General features: G+C 40.3%; 1 protein-coding gene across 2 annotated transcripts in view; it reads left to right on the top strand.

Annotated features, from left to right (window-relative positions):
* LOC124285082 (vacuolar protein sorting-associated protein 41 homolog) overlaps positions 1 to 25403 on the top strand; it is a 45706-nt gene that overhangs the window by 12996 nt on the left and 7307 nt on the right. For both annotated transcript variants that reach the window (XM_046721236.1, XM_046721235.1), the window contains exons 9-19: positions 2446 to 2527; positions 3547 to 3711; positions 4540 to 4672; positions 5622 to 5737; positions 6168 to 6224; positions 7609 to 7752; positions 9419 to 9511; positions 11449 to 11576; positions 14874 to 14921; positions 24494 to 24632; positions 25276 to 25326. In XM_046721236.1, the coding sequence (XP_046577192.1) occupies positions 2446 to 2527; positions 3547 to 3711; positions 4540 to 4672; positions 5622 to 5737; positions 6168 to 6224; positions 7609 to 7752; positions 9419 to 9511; positions 11449 to 11576; positions 14874 to 14921; positions 24494 to 24632; positions 25276 to 25326 (1156 nt within the window). The remainder of the gene's footprint in view (positions 1 to 2445; positions 2528 to 3546; positions 3712 to 4539; positions 4673 to 5621; positions 5738 to 6167; positions 6225 to 7608; positions 7753 to 9418; positions 9512 to 11448; positions 11577 to 14873; positions 14922 to 24493; positions 24633 to 25275; positions 25327 to 25403) is intronic.

The following is a 25403-nucleotide window of genomic DNA, read 5'->3' as shown; positions in this document are numbered from 1 at the left end:
GTCGGAAGAGGTACGTGGCTGTCTGTTGCTTGTATCTTAGTGAAAACTGGGTCGGAAGAGGTACGTGGCTGTCTGTTGCTTGTATCTTAGTGAAAACTGGGTCGGAAGAGGTACGTGGCTGTCTGTTGCTTGTATCTTAGTGAAAACTGGGTCGGAAGAGGTACGTGGCTGTCTGTTGCTTGTATCTTAGTGAAAACTGGGTCGGAAGAGGTACGGCTGTCTGTTGCTTGTATCTTAGTGAAAACTAGGTCGGAAGAGGTAAGTGGCTGGCTGTCTGTTGCTTGTATCTTAGTGAAAACTGGGTGAAAACGGAAGAGGTACATCTTAGTGGCTGTCTGTTGCTTGTATCTTAGTGAAAACTGGGTCGGAAGAGGTACGTGGCTGTCTGTTGCTTGTATCTTAGTGAAAACTGGGTCGGAAGAGGTACATGGCTGTCTGTTGCTTGTATCTTAGTGAAAACTGGGTCGGAAGAGGTACTTGGTGAAAACTGTCTGTTGCTTGTATCTTAGTGAAAACTGGGTCGATCTTAGAAGAGGTAATCTGGCTGTCTGTTGCTTGTATCTTAGTGAAAACTGGGTGTCTGTTGCTTGTATCTTAGTGAAAACTGGAAGAGGTACGTGGCTGTCTGTTGCTTGTATCTTAGTGAAAACTGGGTCGAAAGAGGTAGTGGCTGTCTGTTGCTTGTATCTTAGTGAAAACTGGGTCTGAGGTCTGGCTGTCTGTTGCTTGTATCTTAGTGAAAACTGAAAACTGGGTCTTAGGAAGAGGTACATGGCTGTCTGTTGCTTGTATCTTAGTGAAAACTGGGTCGGAAGAGGTGGGTTGCTTGTATCTTAGTGAAAAGAGTACATGGCTGTCTGTTGCTTGTATCTTAGTGAAAACTGGGTCGGGAAGAGGTACGTGGCTGTCTGTTGCTTGTATCTTAGTGAAAACTGGGTCGGAAGAGGTACGTGGCTCTTAGTGAAAACTGGGTCGGAGGAAGAGTGCTGTTGCTTGTATCTTAGTGAAAACTGGGTCGGAAGAGGTACGGGCTGTCTGTTGCTTGTATCTTAGTGAAAACTGGCTTCTGGAAGAGGTAAAACTGGCTCTCTGTTGCTTGTATCTTAGTGAAAACTGGGTTAGAAGAGGTAATGCGGCTGTCTGTTGCTTGTATCTTAGTAGAAAACTGGGTTAGAAGAGGTACATGGGCTCTCTGTTGCTTGTATCTTAGTGAAAACTGGGTCGGAAGAGGTGCGTGGCTGTCTGTTGCTTGTATCTTAGTGAAAACTGGGTCAGAAGAGGTACTTGGCTGTCTGTTGCTTGTATCTTAGTGAAAACTGGGTCGAAGAGGTGCGTGGCTGTCTGTTGCTTGTATCTTAGTGAAAACTGGGTCGGAAGAGGTAATTGCTTGTATCTTAGGAAAACTGTCTGTTGCTTGTATCTTAGTGAAAACTGGGTCGGAAGAGGTGGGTTCGAAAGAGCGGCTCTCTGTTGCTTGTATCTTAGTGAAAACTGGGTCGAGGTAGAGGTGCGTGGCTGTCTGTTGCTTGTATCTTAGTGAAAACTGGGTTGCTTGAAGAGGTAATTGGGCTGTCTGTTGCTTGTATCTTAGTGAAAACTGGGTCGGAAGAGGCACGTGGCTGTCTGTTGCTTGTATCTTAGTGAAAACTGGGTTAGAAGAGGTACATGGCTGTCTGTTGCTTGTATCTTAGTGAAAACTGGGTGTCTGTTGAAAGAGGTGCGTGGCTGTCTGTTGCTTGTATCTTAGTGAAAAACTGGGTTAGAAGAGGTATGCGTGGCTGTCTGTTGCTTGTATCTTAGTAGAAACTGGGTTAGAAGAGGTACATGGCTGTCTGTTGCTTGTATCTTATATCTTAGTGAAAAAACTGGGTCGGATGGCTGGGTTAGAAGAGGTACGTGGCTGTCTGTTGCTTGTATCTTAGTGAAAACTGGGTCCTTGACTCTCTGAAGAGGTTTTGATATATTTTGTGTGCCCCCTGGGAGCAGGTTAGAATAGTTTCCCAGGGTGCTGTTGTTCAAAACAACATCAGCTACAATTTTCTATGTTAAGGTATGGGACCTTAAGCTAAGGATGTTTTGTGTACAATGGCAGCCAGCTCTGTATATCCTGTCTTCCTTTAAAGAGCCAGTTCGTGACTTAGTGAGGAACTGGTTAAAGCCTATGGTTGTCCCCAGCCCTGTACAATGTGTGAAGCAGTTTCTGGTGTCTCCTGGAAAGGAGAAACCTCACAAGAACAGCTCCCCTGCTTTGTATCCCCTGTATTCCTGTGAGGAAACAGTAAGAATACATTCCCATCCCTTCCCTAGGATCATTTTATATTTGTGGGTCAATATGGGCCTCTAAACCTGTTATATAATACAGACTTCATTTTACTGTGATTAATGAGAAAAGTCACTTCAGAATTGGCAGCCATTTTTAGCCAGTCAACCTTGACTTTGTTCCAGTCACCGTCCGGAGCTGTATTGCTGTAGTCTGTTCTGGAAGGATGACCACACTCTGCTCCTCGGCTGGGGCGACCAGGTCAAGGTAAGTAACTTTTAGATAGTCGGGGTACATTTTACAAGTGAAAACTCCAAGTTTGATTAGTGAGCATTGGTGTGGATTGTAAACATTTGTATTTCAGCATGATGAAGCTTGATATGTGAGAATCTTTTAATTTGAAATTGAAATCAAATCGAGGGTATTTGTTCGCTAAGATGTTGTGTTCATCTTGTAAGAGTTTATTATCATCAAAACCACCTCCGTGGTGTAGTGTATTGCTGTAGTGGCCCAGAGAGCAGAAGGTAGTGGGTTCGATCCCCGGACACGTCATACCAAAAACGTTAAAATATAGTACTTGTTGGTCCCTGCCTGGCGCTCGACATTAATGGGTACAACAAGGACTGGTCGGCTCGGAGTCAGTATATTGTGTCTGAGTGGGGTATTCATGCTTCACTGCGGCATGGTATCTCGGTGGGCTAGCACTATAAAACCAGCTTAAGTCTGGGCTAGTACAAGCAGCCGCACATACACATACATACGCATGCACGTCGTCATATGAGTGCAATATTCTTAAGTACGACGTTAAACCCCATTTCACCTCACCTCACCTTATTGTCATCATTAATATGCTAATTGACATCCAAGTCTTGCTTTCCATGTCCAGCGGAATAATAATGGTTGACTTATGCCTTATCCATATTGCCTTGTGTTTTGAAGGTTTCTTCTTTTCAATATTATTGTCTTGTTGACTCACTTGACTTGAAGTCATGAAACTACAAGTCTTGTTTAGGAGAGACTTTGTATGAAATCACAAAATTCCAATCTTCATTTTAATGTAGCCATTGTGGCCATATTTAGAAACACTTTAATGGCTGCTGATTCAACAGAAACTGTGAAGTGAACTTATGATGTCTCTGAATGATTTTAACATATGAGGGACCATTCTGTGAACCGTAAGAGTAAAAATGGGAAGATTTCTCAGTGTGTTTGGAACCAGGAAACTAATGGTAGATAGTAACAGTAAGTGTATGTCTTAGTTTGAGCTGTGACATCTTTTTTCACAGGTTTGTGTGGTACGAGAACAGGAGAGGCGGGATGCGAGGGATTCGCCCAACAGATATGTGGAGATTGTTGCCATGTTTAAGACTGAGTTCTTTGTCTGCGGAATCGCGCCACTTGCAGACAGTGTGGTGGTACTGTCGTACGAGAAGGACGATCCTCACCAGGAGGTGAGTCAATACTTTCACAAACTAACCACTCTGTCATCGTATCCAAATTGCATAGATCAATGCTCATGCTGTTGATCACTGGATTTTCTGGTCCAGACTATATTTACAGACCTCCACCATATAGTTGGAATATACCCGAGTGCGACGTAAAACACCAATCAACTGACGTCACTAACTGCGGAGATCTGGGTTAGAATTGGTCTTCAGCAACCCACGCTTGCCGTAACAGGCGACTACTGGGATATGGTGGTGTCACTGATGCTTGTCACTGCATCCCATTTGTGTAGATTGATGCCCATGAATTCAATCACGTGGTTGTCTGGTCCAGACTGGTTTATTTACAGACAGCTGAAATGTTGCTGGAATATTGCGTTAAGCAACAGTCCCTCACTCACTCACAAGTACGCCCACCCGGCCACATGCCTGTCCTCCCTTCCTGCCTCCTCTCCTTCACTCACTCACTCCTTCACTCACTCCTCACTCCCACAAGTACACCCACCCGGCAACATGCCTGTCCTCCTTCCTGCCTCCTCTCCTTCACTCACTCCTCACTCCTTCACTCACTCACTCACTCACCACACTCACTCACACTGTGCACGCCCACCCGGCCACATGCCTGTCCTCCTTCCTGCCTCCTCTCCTTCACTCACTCACTCACTCCCACAAGTACGCCCACCCGGCCACATGCCTGTCCTCCCTTCCTGCCTCCTCTCCTTCACTCACTCACTCCTTCACTCACTCACTCACTTACAAGTACGCCCAACCGGCCACATGCCTGTCCTCCCTTCCTGCTTCCTCTCCTTCACTCACTCAGTTACTTACTTCCAGGGAGGTCGCATGGTGTCCAATCGGCCCCATCTGCAAGTGCTGGATGCAGGGATGAACCGGTTTGATGAAATCTCCAACGATGCTCTTTCAATCCGAGGTTTCCAGGAATACAGGTGCAATGACTACCATCTTGGTAAGTGAATCCATCGGTCTGTTTGTAATCAGTCATTGTGTCAGTTGACACCTTCGTATTCCGTATTTGTGACAGTTGACGTCATGGAAATCAGTTATAGTTTTTACACTTTCATGATAATTATCAAAGTATCATTCACATGATAACCTGCAGCATTATGGCTGCACCATTTCTATTATTCCTTTTGCCGATTAAAGTGTCCAGAGGCAAATTGCTTACTCATAAATAAAATAGAAAGACTTCAGTAGTGCTGTAGAGTAAGATATAAAAAAATTTCATTTGATTTTTAAAATGTATATCAAATATACTCAGCAGCAAAAAAAATGTCAGTACAAATTCAAAATTAGAAAGGCACTGTAATCAAATCATTACAGAATTGGACATAATAAGCAGATCAAAAACTTTTTTTGTGTACAATATCTTGACATATCAATGAAAAACTCAAGACATTACGTGAATGTTTGCAGTCCATTCAGACTCTTGACTTCAGTATCTAGTGTGACCACCACGAGCGGCAATAACTGCAGCACAGCGTCTATGCATGGAGTGAATGTTTCAACCAGGTTTAGGGGTGCATTTTATAGGGCTGGTCCTTGTGAACAGCACGTGCAGCATGAGTTGCATGAAAAACATGGAGAACACCGTACCATCTCCGATATCAGGTTGCATTTTTTAGACCATTTCCTGGGTTCCATTCTGAGTTTGGGAAGGAATGTCTTTGCTCAGGTAAAGCTGGAGATGTTGTCAAAAATATACAATCAAAACATTAAATGAGTTTACAGTTATTCATTTCTGCGAAGGAAAATTCCAAACTGACCTTTTTTTGCTGCTTAGTATATGTAGATGTAGCATAATACGTAGAGAAGAAACTGTTTGTGTTCTGCTGTTCCTCCCAAGGGGAAGAAAAATTGTGAACACATTGGAATAATTCTGTTTGTTTGTTGTGCAGAGAGTATTGTGGAGGAGAACTTGTTCTACATTGTCAGTCCTAAAGACATTGTCCTGGCTCGACTCCGGGACCAAGATGATCACATCACTTGGTTGTTGGAACATGAGCAGTTTGAGGTACGCCTGTACAGTTTGTGTACTTAACCCCTTGAGTGTTCTACAGCATGTGTGTTTATCCACACCCCATGCTTGACTCCAGGATTCCTGGAGTAGAACAAATCCTAGGATTCCATGCTTGCTCATAATATCGATCACTGGATTGCCTGTAGCTGGAATGTGGCTGAGTATGACAAACAGGCAAACGTAACAGCTGAAACTGGGAGGAGATCTTTGACTGATTGTGTATATTAGTACCTGTCAGATAGTTTTATCATTACTGTAGTCTGTGGCGTAAAACACTATTCAGCCATTGGATCTACAAAAGTGGGTATTTTTATGAATCAGGGCTGGGTAGAAATGGTCTTTTGGATATTACAAAGAATATGCCTGAAAATTTATTGAAACTGTTGTTATTCAGATAACATTTTCCTCAATATTTAACCTTCAGGCGGCCATGGCAGCAGCGTCTGAACACTGCAAGGAACTCAAGAAGCACACATACGAGGTGAGCAATAGAAGGTGACCAGGCTGTCTCGTCTGTCTGATGCATGAATGTGGGTTAGAGTTAAGTCCGTTGTTGTTGTGGTGAAACATCCCGACCTTGTCATACCAAAGAAAATATGGTACTTGTTGATCCCTGCATGGCTGTGGCATTATGGCTGTCTTGTCTGTCTGATGCATGAATCTGGGACAGAGTAAGTCAGTTGTGTTGTGGTGAAACATCTCTTTGAACAGAGAAGATTTGAGTTTTGATCTCATCTGTGTATTATACTCCGTATCCAAGATGTCAGAACAGGTATCCTTGTTGTTGGCCTGCCTTATGTTTTATGCTCAGGGAGTTAAGACTGAAGAACCAGCAGGGGTGGAAATAACCCATTGCCCGACACCCGAGTCCAGTGTTTTTTTCTGTCGGGCAAGCAAATTTGTATATCACACTGTACCGGTGTCCAGTTGACTTTCCAATGTTAATTATGTTCTTTATGTAAAAAATCAACAAGAAAACAGCTGGTATAGTGGAAAAATTATCAGGGCAAGTGATTTTGCATGTGCCACTGTACCGGAGTACACTAGCAATTATAAAGTTATTTCCACCCCTGACCAGTTCCAGTATGGATTGGTACAAGCAGGCTCACATATTCTTGCACATTGCTATATAAATGCAGTAATCTTGGGATCCTTGAAGGTGAGGTGAAATTGGGTTTAACGTCATGCTTGAGAATATTTCGCTCATATGACCACGTGCATGCGTGTGTATGTGCGGCTACTTGTACTAGCCCAGACTGAAGCTGGTTTTATAGTGCTAGCCGGGATCCTTGAAAGGGACATGGGTCAAATATTATGTGAAGTTGAGGAACATTGGTGGCAGAGAGAAGTTTGATGGGTAACCATGGTCCTGAGATTTTCTAGGGTGTCTGGTCTTTTGGGCACATGTGTAGTACCGGTACATGCACTGTCAGTTTAGCCAAGTGACTGGGTTACCAGTAGAATGAGATACTGACTGACATTTTGGTTTCACAGGGGATTAAGGTTTAGCAATATTCCAGCCACATCTTGCTTGTGAATACACCAGAAATTGGCTTCACACATTGTGTACCCATATGTGGGGATTGTACTAGCCCAGGCTTAAGCTGGTTTTATAGTGCCTTCCCACTGAGATACCATGCGTAGTGAAGCATGAATACCCCTCCAGCTTTAACCACTGGAGCTACCAGTCCTTGCCCGTTACCAGTAGACTGAGATAGTACCATGTTTAATGTCTGTACATTCAGAGGCTTCCCAGGGGATTGCGGCTCTCGAGAGTATAAATGGATACATAACTATTATTGAGATGAAATTATGAATGGATCCATAACTATTATTGGGAATTATGGGAGTTATTGTCATTTCAGGGCATTGGTCGTGCGTATCTGAACTATCTGTTGGAGGAGCGTTGCTATGACGATGCAGGTAGACTCTGCGTGAAGATCCTTGGAAAGAAGAAGGAATTGTGGGAAGATGAAGTCTACAAGTTTGCAAAAATAAATCAATTAAAGGTGAGCGCCTTTCTTAGTTGTGTAGATGTGGAGAATCTTTCCTGAATGTATTTTATGATTGTTTATGTCAACTGTCATTGAAGTACACGATAGCAGTTCTCCTTGGCTTGAACATGATCAATTACGATTACAATTGATTATTGATTGATTACTGAGCTCTGATTATCGATCTGCATATTGTGAGCACTGTACCAGCACTTGTGGTATGTATGGCAATATATAGGCTGTTGTATCAGTGGACAGTATGTTGGTTGGTATGACTTATCTTGGCGTGTTGTACACTGTAGGGTGCTGTACCTGATGGTATATTTTTTATCAGTCACTAATACCATCTTGTATTCATTTTTGCTTCTTGTTAAATGGCAAACCATCGTTTGATAATGTGATTTTGAGATGACCTCTTTTGTCCTTCACTGGTAGTGTCACCATGCACATTTGCATGGCCAGGTGGCTGTTCCGATTATTCGCCTAACGCCCTTGACAGTTAAAATGTTATTGTGTCTTGACATAATGATAGGTTATGTAGACAACATTTTTTATTATTAAATCATAATTCATGAAATTCAAAATTCACAATGGTAGAACAATCATAATGCATCATGCCCAATTAGAAAACGATTGTACTTGTAGTTTTTGAGTAACATGACCAAACACCATACCGAAAAGTTTTCTACCAGCCATATTATGGCTGTGTATCGTGTGGGCAGTTGTAATAGTGGTTAAGATACAGAATACAGTGGAAACCTGATAAGTAAAATTTCAAGGGACTTGTACTTATCAGTGGTTATCAAACTTATAAAACCTGCAAATGACAACCATATGTATGTATATGTATGCATATGTAACAATGGCTGGCCTCCAGTTGTCAGTGTATTGCCTTGACGCCAGCCCGAGCTGTAAAGTAGGATGTTTGTTTAACTGGAGACTGACACGTGCCCCTCATGTCGGATTATGTGGTGATACAAATTTAGTTATCCAAGTGGGACCGGTTAGATTATTGTTTACTTATCTTTAGTTAACCCATGCTAATGTGATAATTAATGAAGAAAGTTGCGGGACCAACAAAATCTTATCAGGTCTGTTTAGTTAGGCTTTACTTAGGCGGTTTCCACTGATGTTGGTCTGTAGCTCTGGCATTGAGGCCAGACTTACTGCCATCTCTCTTAAGCATATAAACCGGGTTCCCAATTGATCTTCAGTAACCCATGCTTGTCGTATCGATGCTCATGATGTTGATCACTTGATTGTCTGTTCCAGACTTGGTTATTTACAGACATATTTATTTCCATACAACTGGAATATTGCTGATTGCGGCGTAAAACTAAACTCACTCACTCACTTACTCACTTACTCACTCACTCACTCACTCACTCAAGCATATATTTCTACAAGATATAAAGTGATATTCAACTGGAACCCAGAATAATGCTTAATTTCAGGACTTGCCAAATCATTCTGGACTTGAGTTGAACTCCTACTTTTTATATATTCACTGAGATCTAGGAGACAGACTACATGTCATTGTATTGTGTAGGTTATGTCAGGTAGAAAGACCTCCAAAGTGTTTATTCATAACAAAATATCTAACATCATTAATTGAAAGAAAATACATATGACGAAATCACATGAATGATTGATCATGTATGTCTGCCATTGTGTGCTGCAGGCTATAGCCACCTACCTGCCCCGTGGAGACCCCAAACTCAACCCTGCGATATACGAGATGGTGCTGAATGAATTTCTACAGGTGGACACCGAGGTAAGAGAATATCAGACATAAAACAGCCATCCTAACAATAATCAGAATCAGTCTTCCTATTTCCTTCAAGTCCCGTTCCTGATCTGGGAAATATCTGAAAGTGTCGGTCTGCGGCTGTACATAGATAACAGCCATTACACTTTGGGATGAATCATCATGGTATTTTTCATCAAATTCAACACAGGCAATTGGAGGAAATTTCTCAACAAAACATTGCCTTTAATTTTGACTTGATATTATACCTGTGAAGATCCGGGTTAGAATTGGTCCCCCCCTAGTGCATGTGTACAAAATTGATGACCCCCGCTGCCTCCCCAGAACAAAATGGGTGACCCCTTCAAATCATCATCACGCCCCCAACCATAATTTACGAATGGTCCCATAGGTTGTGGTGAGTTGTTCTAAACAATGTATTACAATTTCTCTGAAACCAACTGAACTCCAGATAAGCTGCGTATTTGCGTATAATACGATATAGAAAAGTTGAAATACAAAAGAAAAATAAATGCCAGCGTATGAAAAAACACAAAAAATTTACGTTTACGCTATGCCAAAATAACATTGAGTATTTACGCAGTGCATCAAAATTATGTTGGCATCGATCAATTCAAGCCAATCGAAACAAACTTGTCCATCTCCAAATAGTTGTGATTAAAATATTCTTGAATAATTCTAAACACAATTAAGATGCGTAATGCAGATAGAATACCAGTCATAGTTTGTTAACCTTCACTGATTGGCCAGTCTATACATAGCAACCAATCAAATGGCTGTTTCCTGTGTACACACTCAAAAGTAAAATATCTAGTTTTTTTATGCTACAAACAGAAAACAACTTCATTAGAGGACTGCTAGATGAATTAATATTACGCTGTGTTTCACCAATCAGAATCAATTGCCGGTGATATCTTAAATGAACTTGTAATATAAGCTATTCACTGCGTGGAAGTGAAACAACACGATGGGAACAAGGTTTTGAAAAAACAACAGTTGCCATGTGGAAAAGAAAATATCCACGGTTAATTTTGAATTAAAAAAGGTCTTATGAGGCTATGTTGTAGATGTGTGTCAGGCACACCTCTTACACTTGTTATTTGAAATGAATACCCGGATCTTAAAAATATGGTGAGTATCAAAAAGTATAGATACCCACTTGAAATTGGAAATACCCACTTAGTTTAAAAAGTATGGGTATCATACCCACAAGGCCAAAGGCTTATCTGGAGCTCTGTAACCAATGAGGCTAACACTGAAGTATAGTTGGTCCCACTTTATATATTGTGTCTCTTAGTGCTTGTTAAGTGCCAGTCCAATTTCAAACATGATCACCATTGCAACCATATTGAAAATTAGGGCTGCGCAATATAACCGGTTTACCCGGTATATACCGGTTCAGACATGAAAACGATACGTATTGCGATACGCTGAATGAAAACCGGTATTTTGACATGCATTCGGAAAACTTCGTAACACTTGGAAATCTTCGGATATTTCCGTTTTATAAATTGTTCCTTTCCTTTTTTTATTTGTGCCAAATATTATTTACATTTTTATTTTGTCATGATTAAAAGCTTTTATTAAGCTTAATCAAGCATGGTAAGTTTTTTGGTGTTTTTGCTTTATATATCAAGCATTAACTCGATTATAAGTAGTTTTTGTTAAAAAAGAACTTCTTGCAAAATATTGCGATACATATCGCAATATCTGCTTTTGCATCGCAATATATTGCAATATGAAAATTCTCCGCAATACCCAGCCCTATTGAAAATACATCCCTTTTTTATTTGCATGACAGAGGAACATAATGTATACAAACTATTTAGAATTGACACATCTCCACACATGCATTGATGCATTTCTTCAAAAGGAGGGAACTCATGCAAATATTGTTCTCACTTGGATTAGAGCAAAATGATAAATTTGATGTGTTTTTACAGAGATTCTACCAGCTGATCAAAGAGTGGCCTCAGGATTTATACAGTATAGAGACAATCATCAACGCTGTGTTGACTAAACTAGACCGAGATCGAAACAACTGGGACCTCCTGCAGTGCCTCGGACAACTGTAAGTGCACCGTCTTGCTGCGTTTGCTGTGCAGAGTTGTGGCCCTTGGCATGCTAGAAACTGAAAACAATTGGTTTGAGTGAGCCAGTATAGCCGTATGCCACTTACAGCAATAATCAAACAATATCACATCGAGGGACACCAAGGAACAAGTTTCACACTTAACCATGCAGGGAATTGAACAAGGTCCTCTGGCATGACAAGCAAGCACTTGAACCGTTAAGCTACCCTTGTGCCCATAGCTTTCTTATATGCCTCACTCGCTCTGTTCTGTTATTACTTTAAAGGTCACATAAACCCTAGGGGTTAAAAATACATAAATCACTAACTGGCATCGTTATAAATGAAACCCCGTCATTAAAACTACTCATTTCGACCTTTAATTGACTTAAATCGACCTTTTTGACAACAGTGCACAATTCTCACCCGCGAACGAAATTTCAACCAATCAGAGCGGCGCGACTCTGTGACGTCATATGAGGAATAGCTTTGAGGGCCGATGCAGAATTCATCTACATTTTAGGGGGTAAATTATCTTGTTTACAGGGTTGTATAAACCTGAAATCGTGACAATTGTTGTGGAAAATGAAAGCTATATGTTCTCACAATCTACTGGCATTTAATTTTGTCTCCTGCTTTGCCTAGTTTCGAGTTACAACTTGTTTTCATAGGCGCTTCTGTCACAATTGATTGGTGTCGTTAGGCCCTATTTGTATAATGACTGATCCAAATTGATCCCATTTCTGTGTTTTTACCTCGATATTTAATCATGTCATGTAAAAATCTGTTTGTATTCTCAAAACAGTGTCGGCCCATAAGTTTTCACATGCAATACAGCAATTAATACTCCCTTGTTGTAACCCGTGTTAGGTGGTATAAACCTACACATGTTATTTGTCATCATTCACTTGATGGTCAGTTAATGAATTTATAACAGGTATAATTAGTGGTAACACACTTAGATTACCCGACAAAGGTTCATATTTGGCATTTCTTGTGTCTGGAGTAAATATTCAACATTATAAACATCGATCAAAGGATTAACCGATAACACGCTGATTGATTAATTACTTTTATCTTACACAGCGGATTTTTCAAAAGGTAGTGTTTATGTATGTAGATTTACTAATCTATACTGAATACACTCTGCCGTGTCGGTGTCGGCGTAAAAACAATGTCCTTCTTTCAAAGGATTAACCGGCAATACATTGATTGATTGCCCATTATTGGCTAACTAAATTACTGTTTTTAATGAAAGGCGGACATTATGCAATTAGTTGCCAGGTGTGCTATCTTGGGTGACCAATGAGACTATACACCAATACCTGAAAAGATTTATCACTTTTTCGTATATTAAACTGTTAAAAGACACATCATTTGGAACAGTTTTGTGGATATTGATGGATACATTCCTCAAACAAGGTAATGGCCTGATATTTTTCCTATAACTTTAATCTGTTTAAATTTTAATATTTGTATTTTGTTTTTTATTCATTTGTCGTAGCATTCAACAGAATCATTGTTTTCGCCGTGAAGTGTAATGAGACAGACAACATACACTAGGGTGTGTGTGCGAATTATGATTCACATTGGCAAACTATAAAATGTCTAGATATTACAGTTCTGTTATAAATTCACTATAAGTATCAGCAGATCGTCAGCTTTTTATTTAGTTTCAAAATGCATGCAAGTATGATAATAAACTAATTAGGATTATAAGACCAAATATAAAGACGCACATTGACTAGTATCTACATACTGGTGAGTGGACATTAACCATGTGAATGTAGCAAGAAATGTATCGCGAAGTATTGTGACTTCGACCCCCACCTCGCTTCCGTGGAAGAAATCGTCATGTTATAAGTTGTGTCATGCAAAATCCTTTTGGTTATGATTCCAATACATATTTAACTACGAGTAGAAAGTAGTTTTGATTTTCTAACTTGATGAAAACAAACTATAATCTCATTAATTCTACCAGACTTTACGATTTTCAAAATGGCGGCGCCCTGTCAGGAACATCCGCCAGTCTGTGGATAAATGCTATTTAGGTTTGTTTTCACGAGTTAAAATCAAAACTACTTTCTACTGGTAGTAAAATATGTATTTTATTGATGGCCAATAGGATTTTGCATGACATAGCGTATAACATAACAATTTCTCTCCTGGCAGCGAGGTGGGTGTCAATATAATACTACTTACAATATTATTGTTACTTGACCACAACCTCACTTCGAGGAAGAAATCGTTATGTTACAAGTTGTGTTATGGAAAATCTTTATGGTCATCAATCATATACATATTTTACTATAACTAGTAAGTAGTTTTGATTCTTTAACTTCCGTGAAGCGATCTGAACACAAGTAAGATATCGTTTCAGGCTTCCACAACGCTAAACCGCTCACAAACATAACCCATTTAGCACCGAACTGCGGGGTCCTGTGAAAATCTGTGCATGGTGACACCATCACCCGAGCCCTAGGAGCAATTGACGACAAAGCAGCGATTCGGCATGTTGTGCGTTCATGTCGAGAAATCATCAAAATGATGAGCGTGCTACACACTTTCTATACAACTAACTGAAAATCGTTCCTCATATGACGTCACTCCAGTGCTCTGGCGACAGAGTTACGTAACCTGTCTGTGGTTTCGTTGGCGGGCGAGAGGGAGACAGGCGACTTTTTGGCCACTTTTAATCGCTCGGTATTAATTAACCACAAGTTTTTAAAGAATAAATTTGGTGTTCCGCATAAGACTAACCACAAATCTTTCATATGTAATGGTTAAAAGAGTAACAAAAAACAAAGTTTAGTGGTTCTTTAATAAATCTTTACAGTGCAGAGAATTAAAAAATATTATAAACACAGGGTTTTCTAAGGGGTTGTTTGTTGGTATAAACTATAAACTACTGTTTGATCTATGTGCCATCATCATTGTAGTTCATGTCCACAGTATATTGTGCCTCTTATCCTCGGGGGCGGTGGGGTAGCCTAGTGGTTAAAGCGTTAGCTCGTCACGCCGAAGACCCTGGTTCGAATCCCCACATGGGTACAATGTGTGAAGCCCATTTCTGGTGTCCCCCGCCGTGATGTTGCTGGAATATTGCTAAAAGCGGCGTAAAACCAAACTCAGTCAGTCAGTCAGTCTTATCCTCAGCGTCAAGATGTTCATTACCGGCTGTCAGTGTAAGTTTGGCTTTGCTATCTGACACAAATGAAAAAACATTTGGTGCATGGGCGCTGATTTGCAAGCTTGGATAATATTAGATGGTCAGTTAAACTTTTTTGTCTTTTTCAGATATGCATGTCAGAGGGCTTTTGACAAAGCTTTGGCTATTTATCTGAGGTAAGTAATGCTACATACAGTGAAATGTAGTAATGCTGTGGAACAAGGGGAATTACTCTTATTACATTGTGTAACAAGAGGGGTAACTCTTATTAGTGTGACTCATATTAGTGTGACAAATTAGTGTGACAAAAGGTTACAGATATTCTAGTTACAGAGGAACAGAGGATAACTCTTTTTTTTACAGTATGGAACAAACTCTTGTTACATTGTTACTCTTGTTACATTGTGTAACAAGAGGGGTAACTCTTATTAGTGTGACAAAAGGGGATATTCTAGTTACAGAGGAACAGAGGATAACTCTTTTTACAGTATGGAACAAGGGGAATTACTCTTGTTACATTGTGTAACAAGAGGGGTAACTCTTATTAGTGTGACAAAAGGGGATATTCTAGTTACAGAGGAACAGAGGATAACTCTTTTTACAGTATGGAGCAAGGGAATTACTCTTATTACATTGTGTAACAAGTGGGGTAACTCTTATTAGTGTGACAAAAGGGGATATTCTAGTTACAGAGGAACAGAGGATAACTCTTTTTACAGTATGGAGCAAGGAATTACTCTTGTTACATTGTGTAACAAGAGGGGTAACTCTTATTAGTGTGACAAAAGGGGATATTCTAGTTACAGAGGAACAGAGGATAACTCTTTTACAGTATGGAGCAAGGGAATTACTCTTATTACATTGTGTAACAAGAGGGGTAACTCTTATTAGAGTGACAAAAGGGGATATTCTAGTTACAGAGGAACAGAGGATAACTCTTTTTACAGTATGGAGCAAGGGGATTTACTCTTATTACATTGTGTAACAAGTGGGGTAACTCTTATTAGTGTGACAAAAGGGGATATTCTAGTTACAGAGGAACAGAGGATAACTCTTTTTACAGTATGGAGCAAGGGGAATTACTCTTATTACATTGTGTAACAAGTGGGGTAACTCTTATTAGTGTGACAAAAGGGGATATTCTAGTTACAGAGGAACAGAGGATAACTATTTTTCCTTATCCTGACTCATGCTTATTGCTTGTCTTCTTCTTCTGGCGAACCTAGTGGAACACTTGTATCTCCCAATTGAAGTTCCCTTCAATAAAAAAATCACTCATTAGTACTGACCACGAGTTACCTCCCTTCCACAAGCGCGGGAACGAGGGCGCCACCCGAACCCATGTGCCTCACTCTCTCCTTCTTCGCCCAGTGAGCTGGTCGTGAGAGCGCCTGTGTCTCCCAACACACTATATCCTTTTAGTTTAGTACCTCTTATACTTAGTATAGAGGTGTAACTAGTATCCTTATTCAACTTGCATTGATTATTAATGGTGTTTCTGCTGTTTATTCACGGTTCGCCGTGATTGTTCAATAGTTCGTTAATGAGAATCTGCACAGATTGTAAACTACGTTATTCCGCTACTGATCCACATTTAAAATGCCCTAGTTGCATTACTCCATGTTCTTTTGTTTCTCGTTGTAAATTATGTATTAATTTACCAATTTCTGCCTTTGATAAATATTTATGTTCCGTTTTTAGACGGAAGGCAGATAAATCTTGCAAACAATCTTCAGTCATGGCTATTAGATCAGAAGCTAATATTCCCTGTCAATGTTGACTGACGACCCGCAGCCGGCTGGTGGCATGCCTGAGTTCCCTCGGAGAATAGCGTGGGACGCAGTCCGCTATGTCCAAGCAGCGACCTGCATCTCAAGACCTGCCGTCTTCTCAGTCTAAGACTAGGAAAACGTCCATATCATCACATACGTTTCAAACCCTAGGTCTACAGCTACGTCAAAAGGGAAATCTACAAAATCTAATAAATTTGCCTCCGATAGTTTACCTATCACAGAATTATCTTTATATGATGATGACATTCCGATTATCATTCCAGATGCTCGTCATAAGAAACGTCTTGTTTCTGCGACTGTTACCTCAGCGCAGATTAGCACACAACCGGAGATGCCGACACTATCACCAGAAATTTATCTGAGGGTCCCGTCACCTCTGCAGAGAGACATCCCTCATCAACGCAGACCGCTTCAGACGACTTGATCAACCAGATAATGAGGGTGATGGAAGACCGCTTCTGACTTACAGAGGCCTCAGAGCCCACGGGCCTCAGAGCCCACCCCATATCAAAGTCATACAGGGCCTCAGAGCCCGCCTTGGCTTCAGCGTGAGCCTCTGAGCCCATAGACGCGCTTCCCGCGAAGGGCAACCCTGCCGGGTGAGCTCTTTGCATAAGGTATCCCAGGCGCCTCCGTGAAGGAGCTAGAGCCTCACCTTTTGCAAGAGGCTTCGCGGAGAAGGAGCGCTTCGCTGAGCAGGCACCTTGTCATGCACGGCGGGCGTTAGCGAAGCAAGCTCATATGTCGATCTGGACACTGACTCGATACATTCGCGAAGGTCGCGAAGGCTAAGTGGCTCCAGTTCTTCATCGCCTAGAAGATCTACATCGCCTAGAAGAGCTTCGAAGCCCCCAGCGTTCACTGAAGCCCCAACGTTCGGAAGATATAGTAGAGTTCGCGAAGTCCCCAGCGTTAGCGGAGGGTGTCTCCTCAAGGTCTCCTTACACTAGCCACTTTCGTCCAGTCCGTTCATCACAGTCCTCTCATAGATCTTCCTATAGATCTAGGACTCCGACATGTGACCCTCGTCAAAGAGGAGGAAAGTATCATTTTCTCAGATGCTGAGATTAGATACTGGATGGTGAATAAGTTACAACGTGTTTTCATCGAAGAACGAGAATTCAACTCAGACTTACGTCATGAAGAATGATGATGTAGACTATTTCACCTTACCTCCTATTGATCCGATTGCAGCGGTACCAGCTAATCTGGATACAGCCTGCTCCAAATCTTCGGAAGTCCATACGCAGATCTACAGACAATTCTATTACGGAATTGAACAGCAACCTTGTTACAGCGAATAAAACTCATATCGTCAACGATTTCTGAGAAGAAATATGTACAACAAGTTCAGCTTTAATTCTACAATTATGACGATACATTCATGTATACAGTCTACAAGTTGACAACTTGCAAGTTTTATTAAACCTTTATATAAGGAAGTCGGAATTATCTTCAAGACTGAAGTTACTTTCCGCGACAGCCAGGGAAATAACCTACCCAGCATTAATATTACAGGCGAGGTATTTGGCGGAGGTTCAGCGTTTACCATTAACCCTCGAACACGTGGTTACTCGGGGTAACCCGAGGGAAGCTACGGTGAAGACCGGCGATTGTTCTAATATCAGCACGGCACTATATTATACAAGGTTCCTTTTCCTGCTACACGGTGACATCACAGCGGGTACTCTACAGAATCAAAATGCCTTGTTCTGATTGGACCACGATGGACAACGCCCTACACAGAGGTCGAGCATAGTTCACAGTTCAAGACTTAGGTTGCAAGTGACAACATTATCTCAGTGAGCATCATCAAAGGACTTAGCAGCGAATTTTCCTCGACGACGGTATACAAGTGGATCCAAATCCACAGGCGTCTCAGACTACAGTTGAATTTCATCATCAAGACCAAGAGATTGAATGTTTAGCAAAAGCGTCTCCTTAGTAGAGGCGAATCGAAAACACATCTGTGCGTGAGGCAGCGTCACTACAAGGTTGGGAGCCCACCGCATGCCGGCAGGACAGCCTCAGGTCTATGGAGCAATCAAGAGAGCAAATGTCACATAATCTGCTAGAGATGCAAGCAGTTATAAGCGCCATAAGTCACTGGAGCAACCTACTACAGAGCGGCTCAGATAATGGTTCACACAGACAATTCAACACTGGCGTTTTTTATGTGAACAAACAAGGTTCAACTAGGTCACAGAACCTACTGACTTCGATGTTTCAGACTGTTCGATCAATCGACAATCTAAACATACACGTCAGTACTTGCCACATTCAGGAGCATAGAATGTATTAGCAGGCGGCTCTCTCTGGGCTACACCTACCGTCGCCCGACAGAATGGATGCTCCACACACAGGAAATAGGATCTCCTCTGATAGACCTATTCACCACTTTCGGTTCAACAAGCAACTGACAACATTAAGTATCGCCAGTGCCAGACCCACTAGCATGGGCAGCGGGCGCACTAAGCAAGTCTTACAGAAAATCAGTCAAATGCAGAGCCTCCATCTGATTTGGTCACGCCCTACTGGCTAGCGAGAACTTGGTTTCCAGATCTCATACAAGAAATCGGAAAACTAATTCTTCAGCTCCCACAGCGCTCAATCTATTGATACATCTGCACACAAACAAGTGCGATACACCAGAAGCATTCCAACTTCACGTATGGATTGTATCAAGGCATGTCTGAATAAGAGGTTATTCTGCCATAGCGGCTACAGCGGTCACGCTTGCGGCGTAACTTCGACTTCGTAACTTATCACGATGACAAATGGCACAGTTTGTCAATTACGCTGCTAAGAAAGGATTTACAGCCAGATATGCTACACATCCTCAAGTGGCAGATTTCTTATGTTATCTACGTTAAACTAAGAATCTAAAAGGCTCAACCTTGTCCATTTATCTGGCAGCTATAAGTTCTGTCATACTATGAGAGTGGGCGTCAAGTTGACAAAACGCCAGAGTTACTCGGTTTGTTACAAGCGTTCCGATTGGAGGATTAGAAACGGAAGTTTCACGCTCCAGGTTGGGATCTAATATAATGCTCCAACACCTCACTAGTGAGGTTTTTTGAACCATCGCTATCTACATCGTTTGAATCACTGACCCACAAAACCTTGATCCTGTTAGCACTAGCTACAGCCACCAGGATGTCAGATTCACGCACTGGATTATGAGAGAACACGCTTTGATGATTTTCATAACATAGCTCATCTGGGACTTCGCTGGGATTTTATAGGGAAAACCAACTGCCAGGTCAACCAGACAGATTATTCCACGTCCCAGCTCTCTCATCCATACTTGGACCGCATGATACGATGGATCTATCACTATGCCCAGTTAAGTACACTGAAAATATATCTCCAACGATCCAAATAGAGCAGGGGATATTCAAAGAGATTATTTATCCCTATATCTACAGCTACATGAGACGGAAGTCTTCGTACTACTATCTCTATCTGGATCAGAACTGTCATACTACGTGCCTACAAGGCTGTTGGGCGCGACCCTCCAAGAGCTTCTAATCCTCCGCGAAATTAGGCTAGCCTCAACTCTCGCTCTACATGGGAATTGTTAGTTGAATACCATAATGGAGGGATGTTTCTGGAGATCCGATATGGTGTTTGCCAACCACTATCTGAGAGATATCACCACCAAGGAAGTCTCAGGTATCCACCGTTTCGGTCCCATGGTCCTCGCTCAACAGTTGACAGTTCCACGGAGAAGATAAGTCTATCTTACAGATTTTATACTTATCGGATGACAATACTAATAGATACATGCTATCTATATATTTTGCTTAAGTTTAATTTATTATCTTAAGCTCAGTACTATGGTGTTTATATCATACTATATATAAGCTAACAACTCTACGGAGTTTGTTATTATATATTTAGCTTAAGTTAATCATATCTTAAGCTCAATTCTATGGTTACATTATAATGTATTAGCTAACAAACTCTACAGAGTTTTTGCTATTATATATGTAGCTTAAGTTTATTCATATCTTAAGTTCAGTACTACGTTTATATCATATAAGTATATTAGCTAACAAACTCTCAAGAGTTTTTGCTATTATATATTTTGCTTAAGTTTCATCATATCTTAAGCATTATGGTTACATTATAACATGTATTAGCTAACAAACTCTAAAGAGTTTTTGGCTATTATATATGTAGCTTAAGTTAATTCATATCTTAAGCTCAGTACTATGTTTATATCCTATAAGTATATTAGCTTACAAACTCTATGGAGTTTTTTGCTATTATATATTTAGCTTAAGTTTCATCATATCTTAAGCATTATGGGTACATTATAAAATGTATTAGCTAACAAACTCTCACGGAGTTTTTTGCTATTATATATGTAGCTTAAGTTAATTCATATCTTAAGCTCAGTACTATGTTTATATCATAAGTATATTAGCTAACAAACTCTAAAGAGTTTTTTGCTATTATATATTTAGCTTAAGTTTATTCATATCTTAAGCATTATGGTTACATTATAAAATGTATTAGCTAACAAACTCTATGGAGTTTTTCGCTATTATATATGTAGCTTAAGTTTATTCATATCTTAAGCTCAGTACTATATTATATCATATAAGTATCTTAGCTAACAAACTCTAAAGAGTTTTTTGCTATTATATATTTTGCTTAAGTTTCATCATATCTTAAGCATTATGGTTACATTATAAAATGTTTTAGCTAACAAACTCTACGGAGTTGTTTTGGCTATTTAGGTAGCTCAAGTTAATTATATCTTAAGCACAGTACTATACTCATATCATAAAGTATATTAGCTAATAAACTCTAGGGAGTCTTTTGCTGTTATACGGTACTGTGATTCTATATCATTCTATATATATGCCTACAACTCTTAGGAGTTCTACTATTATATATATGTTCAGCTTAAGTTTCAATCCTTAAGCTCAGTCATATGTTCAGTTCATGACATGTATTAGTTAACAAATTCTCAGCAATTGGTTACAATTATACAGCTTAAGTTATAGTTATATCTTAAGCACAGTTATATTATAGCTTATATATATGCATATTGTAAGCTTAATACTTTGGTTCATTATAAAAGTATTCACTATAAACTATCAAGAGTTTATACTATCACATTAATGGCTTCAGCTTACTTAATGTTATATATACTTTTATTATATTCAGTAAATTGTAATAACCCTTATATGGCAGCTGATAAGTTAACAGCAGGAATTCTTCAGTTCAGTGCCTTTATGAAGTTCCCATAGGGTTATTGCAATCATCTCAGTTCAAATCACTAATTAGTAAAATCCAAAGTATATATAATCCCACCTCCTTATCCATTAGGATTCTACAAGCAATAAGCATGAGTCAGGATAAGGAAAAATATGAAATTTTTAGAGTAAAATTAATATTTTATACTTATCCTGACTCATGAGGTAAGCCCTCCCATCCTCCCCACATAACACTTTGGATTTCCCTGTAAATTCAAATGTTGGGCTCAGTATATGAGGAGAGAGTGAGGCACATGGGTTCGGGTGGCGCCCTCGTTCCCGCGCTTGTGGAAGGGAGGTAACTCGTGGTCAGTACTAATGAGTGATTTTTTTATTGAAGGGAACTTCAATTGGGAGATACAAGTGTTCCACTAGGTTCGCCAGAAGAAGAAGACAAGCAATAAGCATGAGTCAGGATAAGTATAAAATATTAATTTTACTCTAAAAATTTCATTTTTTTACAGTATGGAGCAAGGGGAATTACTCTTGTTACATTGTGTAACAAGAGGGGTAACTCTTATTAGTGTGACAAAAGGGGATATTCTAGTTACAGAGGAACAGAGGATAACTCTTTTTACAGTATGGAGCAAGGGGAATTACTCTTGTTACATTGTGTAACAAGAGGGGTAACTCTTATTAGTGTGACAAAAGGGGATATTCTAGTTACAGAGGAACAGAGGATAACTCTTTTTACAGTATGGAGCAAGGGGAATTACTCTTATTACATTGTGTAACAAGTGGGGTAACTCTTATTAGTGTGACAAAAGGGGATATTCTAGTTACAGAGGAACAGAGGATAACTCTTTTTACAGTATGGAGCAAGGGGAATTACTCTTGTTACATTGTGTAACAAGAGGGGTAACTCTTATTAGTGTGACAAAAGGGGATATTCTAGTTACAGAGGAACAGAGGATAACTCTTTTTACAGTATGGAGCAAGGGGAATTACTCTTATTACATTGTGTAACAAGTGGGGTAACTCTTATTAGTGTGACAAAAGGGGATATTCTAGTTACAGAGGAACAGAGGATAACTCTTTTTACAGTATGGAGCAAGGGGAACTACTCTTGTTACATTGTGTAACAAGAGGGGTAACTCTTATTAGTGTGGCAAAAGGGGATAATCTAGTTACAGTGGAACAGAGGATAACCCTTTTTACAGGATGGAACAAGGGGAATTACTCTTATTACATTGTGTAACAAGAGGGGGTAACTCTTATTAGTGTGACAAAAGGGGATATTCTAGTTACAGTGGAACAGAGGATAACCCTTTTTCAGGATGGAGCAAGGGGAATTACTCTTATTACATTTTGATCAAGAGGGGTTACTCTTATTACAGTATAAACTTATGGGGATAACATTGGCACATACACTGATTCAATATTGCCGGAATATGTCAACGGCAGCCAAACTAAGTTTTTGTTTACAGTTTTTGTGTTTTGGTGATGAAGATATTCTGCATCAAAAACTCTATGCAGATAGTAGACAGAATAGGTCCTCAATATAATATACACAGCACAGTATGTTGCAAGACCCTTGTCCTGACAATGACTGATTGATACTGTCTATCAGTGATTTGCCTTTCTGATTAACTGAAGGGTCTTGTGATATAACTGATATACAGTGAGACCTCAGATATCCGGACACATTCATTTTTACGTAAATCGTCCGGATAATTGAATAGCCGGATATCTGGATTTTTGGTTTTCATACACCTCAAGGAAAATCCAAAATGTTTATGATCATCAATCGTTTATTGTACATGTATAGACATTCAAAAACAGCATCACAACATAACAATCATACCTTTACAATTATTCAGTTTTGAAAAAGTCTTTCATTGAGGACTGCTTACACTGGGTGCCGCTCCTTTGCAACACGACGGACAACATTTTGTCCAGGTTTTCACGGTCGCCATTGTTCTCAAAGAAGCTGAGTAGGCCTTCGTAGTATTATTAAAGCTTACTTTGGGATTTTGTTCTTTGTAAAGACATATATCTTTCTTTTCCTTGGCTGTCACTGCGTAGCGCTTGCGTTTAGTAGGTTGACTAGCCATTTGTGATCAATTGAAAGACCGACTGACTTGAATATCGACGCACTGCACTTTTATTGCTTTGACTGAATAAACAACTTAACAGTTAGAACTCAATGGTTAACTCAGTGTCAGCTAGGCCTTCTAATCACCACCAATACCTTGATGATCATTAATCCGGATTAGCCGACCATGTCTCGTGTCAAAATACGTGGGACTCTCGCACTTCCCTTCACACGGTTAGCGGTAGATCAAAGCTTCGTGCGGATAGGTGAGTCAATTTTGTGTTGACTTAGCCGGTTTGTTTGTAAAATGTACCGTCCGGAAACGGAAACTGAATATCCGTTATAGACAGTCACTTTTATAACGTAAGAGATTGGTTTTTACTAAAAATTGACCAGAAGGCGAGGTTTCCGGATATCTGGGGTCTGGGTATCCGAGGTCTCACTGTAGATCACTTCAGAATAATACTGCTTCCACTCACAATTTACCTGTGAAGATGTGGGTCTTTAATCATGCTTGTCATAAGAGACGATTAGCAGGATGGGGTGGCATGCAACCTTATCGATGGAATATTGTTGAGAGCAGCATTAAACAACAAACAAAAACAGTAACTATCCATATCTGTAAGTGTGTTTGTGATGTTTCCGACAAGGTTGAAGCACAAGGACGTGTTCCAGCTGATCCACAAGCATGACCTGTTTGACTCCATCAGTGACAAGATCGTGCAGCTGATGCAGTTCGACCAGGACCAGGCCTGCAAGATGCTCTTGGATAATGTCGCCAAGGTTCCGGTGAGTTCACCTCGATCTGTCTCATCTCAATGCAGTAGTGAGTGAGTAAGTTTAGTTTTACGCCACACTCAGCAATATTCCAGCTATATGGCGGCGGTCTGTAAATAAAAGAGTCCGGACCAGACAATCCAATGATCAACAGCATGAGCATTGATCTGCAAAATTGGGACCGATGACGTGTCAACCAAGTCAGCGAGCCTGACCCCTGATCCCGTTAGGGGAGCTATGCCATGTATTGATGCTAAACACTGTTGACAGCTGGAGAGTAACTGTTAATTACAAACTTTGTCCTCGCTTGTGAATTCAGCAGATTTGTACAAATGCTGAAACTGTGAAACTGTGTTAATCTAGTCATACTACATATTCTAGTCTTGCATGGACTGCATGGGGTATATTTGTTTCAGGGCTATGGATTAATGTGTGAAGCAATACTCATAACATGTCCAGACATGATTAAATATTGTTACAAAGTATCAAAATACTCTTATGCTTCAATGATTCATTACAGATGTGGTTTTTCAAAATATTGAGAAGGGCAGATAACTCTCAGGAATCTCTTGACAAAGTTCTGTGTGGTAGAATACCCTTATACCATGACTGAATGAAAACTTGGGAGACGTAATAAACGTGTGTTTGTTTGCAGGTGTCGAAGGTCGTACAACAACTGAACAAGACTCCACCGTTCCTCTACGTGGTGAGTCATTGCTTTCAGCACAACAGTGATGGGAATGCAAGATATTTAGGATTAATGCTGCTTTTCAATCACAGTAT

Source organism: Haliotis rubra, unplaced genomic scaffold (assembly GCF_003918875.1).
Source record: "Haliotis rubra isolate DU_JTF1 unplaced genomic scaffold, ASM391887v1 Scf351, whole genome shotgun sequence".
In the NCBI taxonomy this organism is placed as follows: Eukaryota; Metazoa; Mollusca; class Gastropoda; order Lepetellida; family Haliotidae; genus Haliotis; species Haliotis rubra.
The sequence above is the reverse complement of the archived record's forward strand: the minus strand, read 5'-3'. Positions and strand labels throughout refer to the sequence as shown.